Here is a 13,370-nt window from a genome sequence, read left to right as displayed (position 1 = left end):
CTACCATATATATAAAATTTAAAAATTTAAAAATTACACTTTTCAACTGCATGCAATCAAGCCAATTATTTATAATTGCAATGCTTTCTATTACATCGAACCAAATAAGATTCATATATGGTTGTGATTGTTGTATTTTCAATTGCATGTATATCAAACTACACTGTATTTTTAATTACATCCAACCAAACAGTCTCTTAGTGTAGATGATATGCCCTTCGATATACATATTTTGTCGAGGTTATCTAATAACTTTTTAAATAGAAAATAATTATTTTTTCTGCATTGGAGGTAATCTCACTACCATATATATATAATACTAAAATTTAAAAACATACACTTTTCAACTGCATGCAATCAAGCCAATTATTTATAGTTGCAGTGCTTTCTATTACATCGAACCAAATAAGATTCATGTATAGTTGTGACTGCTGTATTTTCAACCTGCATGTATCTCAAACTATACTATATTTTTAATTACATTCAAAGTTCAGGGTTTTAGGATTTAGGGTTTTTGTTGTTTTCAGATTAGGCCCTTAGGATTTTAGGGTTTTTTTTAAGGTTTAACACCGTGGGTATGAAAATCTAATTAGCGACCGCGTGCAAAATAATTTTATTAGTATTTTACATAGCCAAAATATTAACCATAATTAGCTTAAAAAGAAACAAATTAATCATTTTATATTTTAACTCAGGTTTTATATCGAAGGTTGGCGGAGAGGGTGCTTATAATACTATTTATGAATTTTTAAGAACAATATTGATATTGATAATCTTAAATGAACATTTGTGATATTTTTAAAATTTTGAGGGCCAAGTTTGAAATTGCCTCTAAATATAATAACATAATGGTATCTTTAAAAAAAAAATAGTACAATATGGCAAATAAACATAGCACTAAAGCACAGAGTATAATTAAGCCCTAATATAACGCACTTTTAGAGCTCTAAATTTCCTCTACTTCCTAATATGGTAAGGATTGACCATTCAAAAAGTCAAAGAAGAGGTGCTAGTTACTTTACTCCCAAAAAGTACACCAAAAAAAAAGTCAAAAGCTGTGGTAAACACTTTTTAGGTGAAAAATAAACTCATGCTAGCAAATGGGGAGGGGGGGGGGAGGGGGGGGAATAATGTTATGTTATCCAATTCAACAATTGTGAGATTGGGTATAAGTAAACAATACATATAAACCTAAAAATGCAAAATCTGTGAGAAATCTCTTCTAGCAGTTCCCCTACATGGATAAAATCAGTAAGCTGCAGGATCTACGGTACCTTCGGCTTCATTTGTACCATCCGGCGAGGATGTACCTCAACCAGAAGCATAGAAGGCATGCCATGGCCTGCAAAGAATAAACGCAAACACGCAGCATCGTAAGAATGCTGAAGCAAAAGGGGGAGAGAGTAACAAAATGCTGATAACTCGTATAAGGTATAATTATAATTTTTTCCGTCGTATTGATCTGAGAATCGAATCAGACGAAGACTCTACATGCAGTGCATTCACTGTTTAGGTTTTTCACAAACCATTTGCACAAAAATGCCTATTCATTAACGGATACATTGAGGAGCTTAAACTACCGATCGCAATTTTTTTACATGAACGCAAAACATACCTGAAAAATTAGAAGTTTGATGCAAAGAGCCCTTTCTGTGCACCGACCAAACAGTCTAAGGAATAGGTTAACGAGGGTCCCATCCTTCGTCCCCGTCAAGAGTCCTGTTTGCGGATCAAACCTGCGAAAATTTAAGAGGAGAAAGGGGTTTCGACATGTTAACGAAGAAAATGTTGCAGTAATTTCTGATCTTCCAAGTTTGAGATAAGTTAAATAGAAGGGAAAAGCGACTCTACTTTGGCAGACGATGCCTTGGACAAGGGATAATCTTAAAGAGCTGCGAGAATTGGAAATTAAAAAAGACAAAGCGTAAGATGTAGCAGTTGAGAGAACAAAATCTAAGAGGCGAAAAGTGAATATGGCCTGTACATACCTGTGGACACGAGTAGAGGAAATTCAGAACCTGAGGCAAAAAGAAGAGCAGAAGTGTCTCGCTGCAAGGAGACACATGGTAAGTTTTTATGAAAGCATGAAACAACATGTTCACACTAACATGATGAGTGCTATTTTTGGTGCATATGCCTATAAACCTTCGTCCTGTGCTATGTGTAGAGAGCTAGCAAGCACCAGACACGTGATCGTTTTTGCACCTTAAAAAGACAAGTATATTTACAAACAATACCGCCGACATGAATAAAGTATGAACCTGTTGCTCACCGCAGAAACCTAAGGCCCTAGGGCTCTGCTCATGAAAACCTCGTAATCATACATTCTGTTTGACGTGATTAACTAGGAGACTAGGGACACAACTCTTACAATGGGGAAGGACTTAACCAATTGAAAATGTGGGTTCACTTTTGCTTTTACGAATATATATATATATATATATATATATATATATATATATAGTCCGGCGGCTATACTCTTATGAGGACGATCGTTTTCGATGATAGAGCCTCTGAATCGATGATCTATACCGATAAATACGATTTAGAGCATTTGAAATTTCTAAAACCAAATTTCAAAATTTTTAACATCATTACCTTACGATCAAAAGATATCAAAATTGACAATTTTTAATGGTCAGTATAGGATACTTGCTAATTTAACGGTGTAAAAGAATCGGAATCGGTTGAAAATTTGATAGAAAATTCTATTCACTATCTAGATAAAGATTAATAACTCCGATCTTGAATTTAAAAGCCCTTTCCCCTATTTTTAGGAGATCGTTCGATTTTGACCGTTCACTTTATACCCACTTTATCAACTTTATTATAAATTTAAAAAATTACAAATTTCGATTTCTAGCTACTTCCAATGCTCTAGATCATGTTTAACGATATGGATTGTCGATTCGCAAGCTCCATCATCGAAAACGACTTATGAATATAAAGGCCTCTATACTCATAAGAGTATCAGCCCTACTACATATATATATATATATATATATGTGTGTGTGTGTGTGTGTGTGTGTGTGTGTGTGTGTGTGTTATAAAAAAGCTATAATGGCACAGGAAGGCTTAAGTCAAAATTCTACAGCAAGCTACGTGAGAAGGCATCAAAATATCTAATAAGTAAACATACAGTACTGCAACTCAGTATGGCAACAAAGGCTCCTAGTCACTGCAGAAAAATTTTAATAATAGAGAAGGACAACATAGAAGCTTGCAATGGAAATAAATTTACCTGAAATGACCCAAAATTCCAACAACAGCTAGAGCCATCCCAGCAAAATAGGTATAGGTATCACCAACAAAAACTGAAGAAGGATACCTAATATTTGAAACAAAACAGGAATATTAAGGTTTGTTATCATAAACTTCAATATACTAAACTGCATACTTGGTAGAAAAAAAAATTTATTTTGTGGAAATATTACCAGTTATATGAAAGTAAAGCTAAGGAAGTAGCCAGTAGAGGCAGGACAAGATAAATCGAAAATGCATGAGCCTGTTTGTATTCTGGGTCTGTAGATGCTCCTATTTGCATTATATTATGTATCAAAACCTGGAATAACAGGTGGTTATTATCAATGGAGACATTTGCCCGAGTACTCATGGCAAACTATAATGATTATATTGAAATTGAACAATGTAGAGGATTTCAGTCCGGGAGGTTTTATTCTTACCGCAGCTGAAATTACAACAGTTTGCCCAACTTCAAGGCCATTCAAACCTGCATGTATGTTGATAGAATTTGTGCAAAAAACCGCTAGCATGCCCATGTATAGCTTGTATATCCAACCTGTCCATCCAAAAGAAAATATTGAAAAAATAGAATAAAATAAAACAAAGGTAGATGCAATGTCATAAAAAATGCAAAACAGTAACATATTTCAGATCATGGGTTTAAGTAAATTAAGTCATAGTAATTTCAAGCAAATAATTTAATCAGACTTGCATATGTAGTATGTGCCAATATTCCTATTATACTTTCCACAATGTTTTCCTTCTCATTCTCTATTTTCACTATAATCTTTTCTTCTTTTTTTTTTGCCTTCTGCGGGTTTGTTTTTAAAGAAAAAGAATATCTAGACCTTCCCCTAATGATGATGTAAGCTTGTATTTGGTATTGAACAAACTGTAATCTCTGATAATTATATTCCAAACTCATTGTGTACTCACATTTTTGGACCCAATGCAAGACCTCCTCAGAATAGTCCTCTGGATAATACGTGAACATACACGTCTCATGTATGTCTGATTTCTGAGTTCAATCTCGACTCCAACAATCCACAGAGTAATTCAAAGGCAGTAACACTTCCTTTTAAGTTTTGATGTCAGAACATAAATGAGTCTACAAAAGTGAATATCCTTTAGCTGATGAGTAGAAATTGACTAAATGCCCCACAACTTCTTTCAAAGTTGGCAATGTGTAAAAGAAGACTGCATGGTGCTATTATTACATTATGTGCATCCTTTACTACATTTCATTGTGTTTTAGTTAAAATGTTTACAAATTTATGCTATTGTACCTCATAATGTACCAAGAGAAAATTTGTTAAACTGATCAAGTTATAAACTACCTAAATCAAGAACAGGCACTCCAACATATGGTATTAGAGGCTTCGGTATGATGATAGAAGTATGCCCAGCATATGCCATCAATAAAGGAAGTGCTGCAAATGAAGGCAGCACCAATTTCCTGTTTACAACAGTTGATGTCTAATAAGTCTAAAATCATCATACTCTAGGTAATAAACTGATGACTCAAGAAGCAAATAGTTAAGCTAGTAAAGTAAATGTTAATAATTTGAGAAATCACAAGGTTATTGAAGAACATACACTCTCCATGGTATATCAAGAACATCATCCACAAAGCCAAGGAGAATCATAAAGCAGATACATGCTAGTGCAGCATTGTACTCAACAAGCCACTGCAAAAAATAAAGCTCAGTGTAAAGAGGGGGGAAAGAATTCCAAATCCATGATTAATCAAAATAAAAGCATTTTAATCTAACGAAAAAGAAACATAGGCTTCTCTCTATTTTAAGATAACAAACTGATGATTCAACTAGAATAGATAAATTGTTAGCAGATTATCATCCGATGCATTGTGTTAAAGTTAATCCTTCCAGTTTTCAAACAGCAAAATTCCAACCAAATCATGGCATTGAATTCAGAATATATAATAATCATACATATACTTAGGCGCAAAAGTGATGGTTCTGGGAGCATAAATAAGGTTTGAGTGAGGCAAATTTCAGAAGCATCACTCAATACAACTCTGAACTAGATAAGAGATAACGTGTCATCGGAATATTTGATGTCACAGCGACGAGAACTAAGCTGATGCCATATCCAACATCTAAATGAGTGACGGCTTGAAAAAAAAAAAAAGCACAATAGATATCACTTGTACAGAAAATTAGTATGTTTGTAATCTCAAATAGTACTAGTTTGACTGCTGGAATAAGTTATCCTTGAATAAATTAGTCGGCATGAAGTTTTTTGTGTGTGATTGGAGACAAAAAGTTTAATTTTTGCTACTTGAAAGGTCTTGTCATCCATGCTTTGGTAGGATAACATACCCCACCTACAAGGTGTTATCCTATTTCGAAAAATTAACTAGAAAGTGGACTATGTTATTCCATTCTAAACATTTGATCACATTTCTCATCTACCAAATACTAAAACTTTTGAGTAAATCAAAGCCCAAAATAAGATATCCATGCGTCCAAACAGGGCCTTAAGGATAGCCTCCATATGTTTAGGTAACAGAATAAGTTGAAGAGAGATGACCACTCTTGTCAAGACCATGTAATTTCGAGATAAGAGATAAGAGACATTATTTGCTCGTGCCTCTTAAGTGGACTACCTGACTGCTTTAACATGAGTTTTGGGACAATATTCATGGAACACCGTGAAAAAGCAAATAGTTACGCAGGACATAAAAATAAAATTTCTAGGAGTATTCATGAGGTTTATAGATGTAAAGAAAAGAATGAATTTTGCAAAACAACCATACAATATCCCATACAGTATCGTAGTAGCCAAAAATTAACAGAGAAGAAATTTAAATTACATTCTCGTGCAAGTCAATTTATAAACCCAAAGCCAAAAACCCTCACTAAATGAATAAACAAAACAACTCAACAACTCATAAAGAGCATTACAAGACTCAACAACTCATATATGCTACCAGGATACTCAAAACATTACTTAAATGAAGGTGTGGAAGCCCAAACTAATTAAGGTCTAGTCTGCTAGTAGCTAAACAATGGGATAATTGTTCAAGAAAAGCTCCTTATTACGGTTAAATTCACCTGCTTAACTATAAACAACTATTTTGGGAGAAATAAAACTTCTCTATGCTTGCAAATTATCTGGACTTTTGTATGCTGTAAAATGCTAAACAATTCAGTAACATATTGCTGAAGGGCAAGGAATGGAAAAACATACGTTGGAGTCAGATGTGAAGTTGAAATGCTGAAACAATATAGCAATGACCAAGTAGACAATTCCAATGACAATACCAAGTGACTCGGGCCTGAAATAGAAGCAGCATTAGGATTAGTCAAAATGGACTGGAACTTGAAATTGATCATATTTGGCCAGTGCCCATTTAAAGAGTCCAGTTAATTTAACAGATTAGATAAACTATCAAGGTGGTCAGCTAATAACACTTTATTGATGTACGCACCAAATATTGTTGTATTGTAATGGACCCATTCACTTTGATATATATTAGACAAGTGCACTGTAAGTGTAAACATCATGACAGTTCGGAAAGTGTTACCCACACTGTTAAAGATATATAAATCAACTTAAGCTGCAAGATAACGTGAGATTGACAGCCATTATTTGTTACATTCCTATTACAGAATAAATTCAAGAAAGAATAAAATAGAAACGATAGTTGAACAATCACATGGAACAAGAAACCAATAGAGACGTAAATACTTACGAGTTTCTCAATGTTAAAAGGTCTAAATATCTAAAAGTTGTAGCAAATCAATAAGGAACAGATTAATATAGCATAGCAAGTTTAATAATATAAGGCTCAAAACACTTTGATTTACTTATATAAAGTCCAAAACAGTTTGAGAATCATCAAGGCCACTTTTTAGGAAGCTTAGCGAGCAACATGGCACAACAGAAGTGCTAAAAACCAGCAATTTTTTCATCCAATTAAAGTCTGTTAGTTGTTTAGAGTCAAAGCATGATGAAGAAGGTTCCACAACCTATCGAAATCTTTTATTCCTTCCAGAACAAACTGAAAGGTCGAAGGACCATTGATATATTATAAGCTAAAATAAGAGAAAGATAACCCTGTTGGCTTGGAGTTTAGTGTCAGAAGCTATGAACTGGTGAAGAAATTGAAATATCAACCTATTGAAAGAAAATGGATGATTGGTGTACGAGACAGAGGGTGAAAGTCAAGAATATTATTCACAACAGGTTTGAAAATCATTACAAAGAGAAATGAATTTAGATAAACAATCAGAGAAGAAGAAAGTATAATAAGGACTCGCCAAAGTAACTTGAAACCTTTCCAGAAATAAATCTTAAAACTTTGAAAATTTGCTAATCATATCCTATCTATCATGTATCTAAATCAGACCTAAACACAATAAATCTATTTGAAATTAAATACATATATCCATAAGAAAATTTTCCAAATGTACAAAAGATTTCTTTTTGATTCAACTAAAACCTTAAATTAAACTATCCTTTGGTTGTATGAACCTCTAAATGCAACCATCATGTTTAATAATTCATCTTATAGCACCAGAAGAGATCACACCCAACCAGTCTCACTGCATATATAGTCTCTTTGATCAGAAATCATGTATCGTCATCATAATCATGTTGGCCTGGTAACTTTCAAATATATGACTAAAGGTAAGCGATACTAGGATTGTTCTACATTTGATCAACTTCATTGACCTCCTGAAAAGTACCGAGAAGTATTAACTTAAAGTTAGCAAAGGTTAGACAATTAATTCAAGTTTACTTCCCAAAACCACCAACCAAAAGAAAAAAAGTAAAAAAGAAGAAGAAATTTGCCCTTTTTTCCCTATTACATCAGCAATCAGCAGGGAGCTAAGTAGTCCAACCAATATATACTAATAATATGTTCTCAGGAACACTAGATACCCTAAGACTCTTTTGGATGTTGGAATAAGTTATCCAAGAATAACTTATTCAGTGTGAAGATTTTCTTGCATGATTGGAAGTAAGGAGTTCGATTTTTGCTCCTTGAAATGTCTTGATATCCATTATTTGATAGCATAGCATGTTTCATGTAGGAGGTGATTTATCTAAGTAGAAAAAAATGACTTGAAAGCCAAATATGGCATCTCATTCTAAACAATTGATCACACTACTCGTCTACCAAATATATAAATTTTTTGAGTAAATCAAAGAAAAAAAATATCGAATAAGATATTCAGGCATCCAAACAGGGTTTGCAATCTCAATTATCCTCGAGTGCGTGCAAAATGCTAATATCTGGGAATTGGGATGTGACGCATCGTTAATGCAGGAGAATTTCATAATTGCAAAATTTACATTAAAGGTAGAAACTAATAGTAATCAACCATGGCAATAATTGCCCTTCTCTAACCATTTTTCGCACATTAAACTTTGGAACTCCTCATCAGAAACGAGAAAAAAATATATAACTAAATTTAAATAAAATTGGAAAAAGACTCACACTTTTACGGTGCCCTGAGGAGTCCCCCTCTTGTTGATGTCGTACCCGAAGAGGTTCCGCCGCAGCACGTAGCGCGCGGCGACGGGGATCATCCGGAGGGCGACGAGGAAGCCGCCGAAGCTCATGGCGACGCTAATGGCGATGGACCGCCGCAGATCGGGCTCGATCGGGTAGTGGACGAAGGCGAGGTAGAAGAAGGGGACGAAGAAGAGCGCGGAGGCGGCGGCGACGAACCCCAGCTTCGGCGGCGCCAAGGGAGGGTCCTCAGCCGCCGCGGATGGCTTAGGATCTCGGGATCGGACCTCGTCGGCGATCGGAGGGGCGCTCGAGGTGCTCGACGAGGGGGGTCTCCGCCGCGTCGCCATGGACGGGGACGCGAGCTTCGAAACGCGGGGCGAAGAGAGGGAGAGAGAGAGAGAGAGAGAGATGCGGTGAGGTGTCTCGCGGAGGATGATTTGGATAACGCGGGTAAGCGGGGGAGGGGAATTGATGCGGGTCGTTTCGGGCGACGGGTCGATTTATATGCGTATAATAATAATATATGATTTTTATTTGTTTGAAATGTAACATGTAGTAGAGTTTTGTCGACGTGGCGGTACATGATTGGCTGCAACGCGTGTCCGAGTCGAAACTGGGGAATGCGGGTATGCGCCGGGGAGTTGGAAAGTTATTCATTGGATCCCAACCATTTTAATTTTTGAAAAAACTTTAAATGTCGCTACTGTAGTTCATATTTTTTTTATTTTAATATTAAATAATTTAAAATATATCATTTTCGTATTTAATAATTTTATTTTTTTCTTTTCGTATCTCTTCTATTATTTTTTTGGAAAAACTTCAAAAACCCCTCCTGTGGTTTCGTGCATTCTCACTTTGCTACCCTGTGGTTTAAAACGTATCATTTTGCCCCCCTGTGGTTTCGTTTTTATCTTTTTGTTATCAATTTTATTATTATTTTTTTTTAAAATCAGTGACAAAGTTAAAATTAAAGGATACTAAAGTGACTATTCGATAAATATAGATGGTTATCTGAAGTTTTTTGTATATAATTTAACGAAATATTAACGAAAAAGCTTCCGAAAAGATAAAAATGAAACCACAGGGGGGTAAATTGATACGTTTTAAACCACAGGGTAGCAAAGTGAGAATGCACGAAACCACAGGGGGGGTTTTTGAAGTTTTCCCTATTTTTTTTGTTAAGCCAGTTATAAATTAAAATCATGGAGTATTAAATTAAAAATTCAGTAAATCATAAGGCACTGTGCGTTTGGTTCACACTATCTTTTAAAGATTCCTAATAATCCAATGAGAATAAAAAAGTATGACGGTGTTTGGCAAAACATACTAAGCAATCTAGTTGGTAATAGTAGATTCACTTGGGAATAAGATTCACCCCAAAGTACTAATCTCATTCCCTTGAGGGATGGTGGGTATCCTGATATTAATGGATTGGGGTAATCATAATATGGCTAATCTCTTTCTTTCTTCCTACCCGCCAGCTAATTGATATTATTTTTCTTTACACTCTAACATTATATCTCTCTCTAAACTTATTTTTCTCTCTAAAATTCAGCTTTTTTTTCTCTCTCTAAACTAAGCTTTCTCTCTCTCTTTCTAAAATTTCAACTTTCTCACTCCCTCTAATTTCGACTATATTTTTCTTTCTATTTTTTTAATTATGCTCTCTCTCTCTAACTTATACTCTCTCTCCCTTTTTTTAAAAAAGATGTTGAAACTTTTGGTAACATTATCTAAAATTAATTGTATATTTTTTGTAATATTAAATAACATGGCTAATTAATATTACTGTGTGAACCAAACACAGAAATTCCACATTCTTAGTAATAGGATGAATAGTAATAAAATTCTTGGATATCTTTTATTCCTAGTAATCTTTCATAATGCGAACCAAACGCACCCTAAAGTGAATATTCGAAAAATCATATATCGGTATTTGAAATTTTTTATGGTATTTGTAGTTTATCTTTATTTTTTTTCATTTTAGTCTTTAAACTTTTTTTTTTTTTTGTTCACAATCAAGTTTCCAACCTTTTCATTAAAACAGGTGCGTCGTGTTAGAACCCTATTAATTCTAAAAAAATAATTGATTTAACATAAAAATCATGTGAAAATTATTTTTGGTCCAAAAAATATTTTTTTGTTTATTTGTTTGCTCGTAAAAGTGTTTTCTCAAAAAATATATTTTTAGATTTGCTGAAAATTTAGGCTAAGCGTGGGTGCATGGGTGCAGCTTTGATGCCATTCCGAACGTGTGGACCGAAACTCTTTTTTCACTTCTCTAGAATATTGCATACACCAGCTGCAACATATTCCTACACCACTTTTTTTCTTTTAATTTTACATGGCCAATTTGCATAAAAAATTCACAAGTTTTGAGCTTTTGCAAAATTAGACCGTCTTTTTCAATTTTGCAGATTCAAGCCGAATTTTTTGCCATCGGACGAAAATACTGCTATTCCTTTTCTTTCTCTCTTTTTTTTTTTTCTTTGTTATTTTTTTCTCTCCGACCCTCATCGCCTCTTCCGTCGTCGGCCCTCGGTAATGGTAACGAGGGCGGCGCCGCTTCCTTTCCCTCCATCTCCTCCTCCACCGGCACGTACTATCGACCCTCGGTGATAGTAACGAGATTGACGCTGCCTCCTCTTCCACCGCCTCCGTCTCCGCCTCCGCCGGCATCAAAAGAAAGAGAACGTAAAAAAAAATTGAAATTGCAATGTGTTTATTATTTATCTAAAATTTTTTTCAAAAAGAAAAAAATAAGAATAATATAAAATAAAAATAAAAAAAATCCTGCAGAAAAGATCAAAAATCATAGAAGAAGAAAGAAGAAAATAAAATTGTATTGTTAAAATTAAATTATACTGTTTTAAATAAAAATTATACTCTTTGAGACAGAAATTACACTCTTTAGGATGAGAGTTACACTTTTTAGACGAAAGTTGCACAATTTGCGTGAAATTTTTACTATTTCTTTTTCTCTTCTACTTCCTCCTCCTCCTTCCCTTCTGCTGAAGCTCAAGGACTTCCTCGGTGTCGGAGGCGTATGTTGACGCGTACCCCGACGAGGATGAAGCGTGGATCCCGCATGGAGACGAAGTACTCGAGTTGGACCGCGGCCTCGAGCTGTTGGTGCACTAGCGTGTACCGCAGCGCCATGCCCTTCGCGTCGTGCGGTGGCGGAGCAGCCATGGACGCGAGCCATGGTGGGGACCGGGGCGAAGCCCTTGAGGAGCCAGAGCCCGTGGGCCTCGGCGGCGTAGGTAAAGCAGCAACAGCGGGGGTGTCGGCGAGAAGAAGGATGGAGTGGTGGTCAAAGGCGGGGATCGCCATGGGCGTGGGCGTCGGCGTAGGAGGCGACGGTGCGGTCGACGAGGAAAAGGATGGAGTAGTGGTCGAAAGCGGCAAGGACAAGGGACGTGGGCCATAAGGGGGACGAGGGGAGCGAGGCGATCCACGACCACACCTCCTCCATTTCATTGATAGATTTTTTTATGTTGCATAAGGAGCGCGCGGGAGAGATAAAGCTCTCAACCTATTAAATTTTACGAAACTTGTAAGTGAAATTAAATTCTTGAAGGAGCTTTTCCAAAATGGTGTAAAATGATATAAAGTTCACTCATGAGTCCAAAATGGTGTAAATTTTTGGAGTATGAGGAGGAGAAATGGTATAAATTCCGCCCAAATAATACAATTTTTGCCTAAAGAGTGTAACACTTATCTCAAAAGGTGTAATTTTTGTCTCAAACAGTGTAATTTTTATATAAAATAATGCAAAATTTTTTTAAAACAGTTTATCTTTATTTTAACAGTGTAATTTTATCATTTTCTTTCTTTTCTTATAATTTTTGGCTTTTTCTGTATGAATATAATATTTTTTTATTTTTAGTTTTTATTATTTTTATTTTTTTCTCCATAATTGTTTTTATTGTCATGCCTCTCTCTCGCCCCCCATCGCAGCCACCGCCATCGCAGGAAGGACTCTTTAGAGAACCGCAAGCGCGTTTTTTGTCCTAACTCTCACGAGCGGCGCCGTCTCTGTTACCGTAGCAAAAGGCTGCAGAGGCAATAGAGGAGGGTTGAAGAGAAAAAAAATATAAAATATTTTTCACGTTCTCCTTTTTTAACGCCAGTGGAGGTGGAAGAAGAAGAGGCGGTGTCGCCCTTGTTACCATCGCTTAGAGCCGACGACGGAGGAGGTGATGAGGGTTGGAGAGAAAAAAAATAACGAAGGAAAACAAAAGAAGAGAAGAAGGAAAAGGAATAGGGTCTTTTCGTTTGATGGTGAAAAATTTGGACTGAATTTGCAAAATTGAAAAAAATAGTCTAGTTTTATAAAAGCTCAAAATTTGTGAATTTTTTTATGCAAATTGGCCATGTTACACCTATCTTTCACTATTTTTTAATCTCTACCATTCATATTTAGTAGGTCTTTTTATATTTAAAATTAATAATTAAATATATTAAACGAATTAGAAAAGTAATCAGTGTGGTGCATGGATGCAGTACGTGCACACAATAATAATTCATCATTTTTCTTGGGACCTTCACCCATTTTAATTGGGTAACAAAATATGCATAATATATAAAATAAAATAATATGATATAGGTTATACATATATTATATTATTTTTTTATT

General features: G+C 35.3%; 1 protein-coding gene across 1 annotated transcript; it reads right to left on the bottom strand.

Moving 5' to 3' along the window:
• LOC109724455 (UDP-N-acetylglucosamine--dolichyl-phosphate N-acetylglucosaminephosphotransferase-like) lies at positions 991 to 9,207 on the bottom strand. The gene is made up of 11 exons (XM_020253288.1): positions 8,714 to 9,207; positions 6,457 to 6,544; positions 4,840 to 4,931; positions 4,581 to 4,699; positions 3,684 to 3,799; positions 3,435 to 3,562; positions 3,242 to 3,328; positions 1,989 to 2,049; positions 1,852 to 1,892; positions 1,616 to 1,736; positions 991 to 1,342 (listed from the first exon to the last, which is right to left on the bottom strand). Exons 1-11 carry the CDS (start codon positions 9,076 to 9,078, stop codon positions 1,283 to 1,285), a joined length of 1,278 nt encoding a protein of 425 aa, XP_020108877.1. The 5' UTR covers positions 9,079 to 9,207; the 3' UTR covers positions 991 to 1,282.

The sequence above is a fragment of the Ananas comosus genome, linkage group 18, assembly GCF_001540865.1.
Source record: "Ananas comosus cultivar F153 linkage group 18, ASM154086v1, whole genome shotgun sequence".
NCBI classification, from domain to species: Eukaryota; Viridiplantae; Streptophyta; class Magnoliopsida; order Poales; family Bromeliaceae; genus Ananas; species Ananas comosus.
This window is presented reverse-complemented; position numbering and strand designations above follow the sequence as displayed.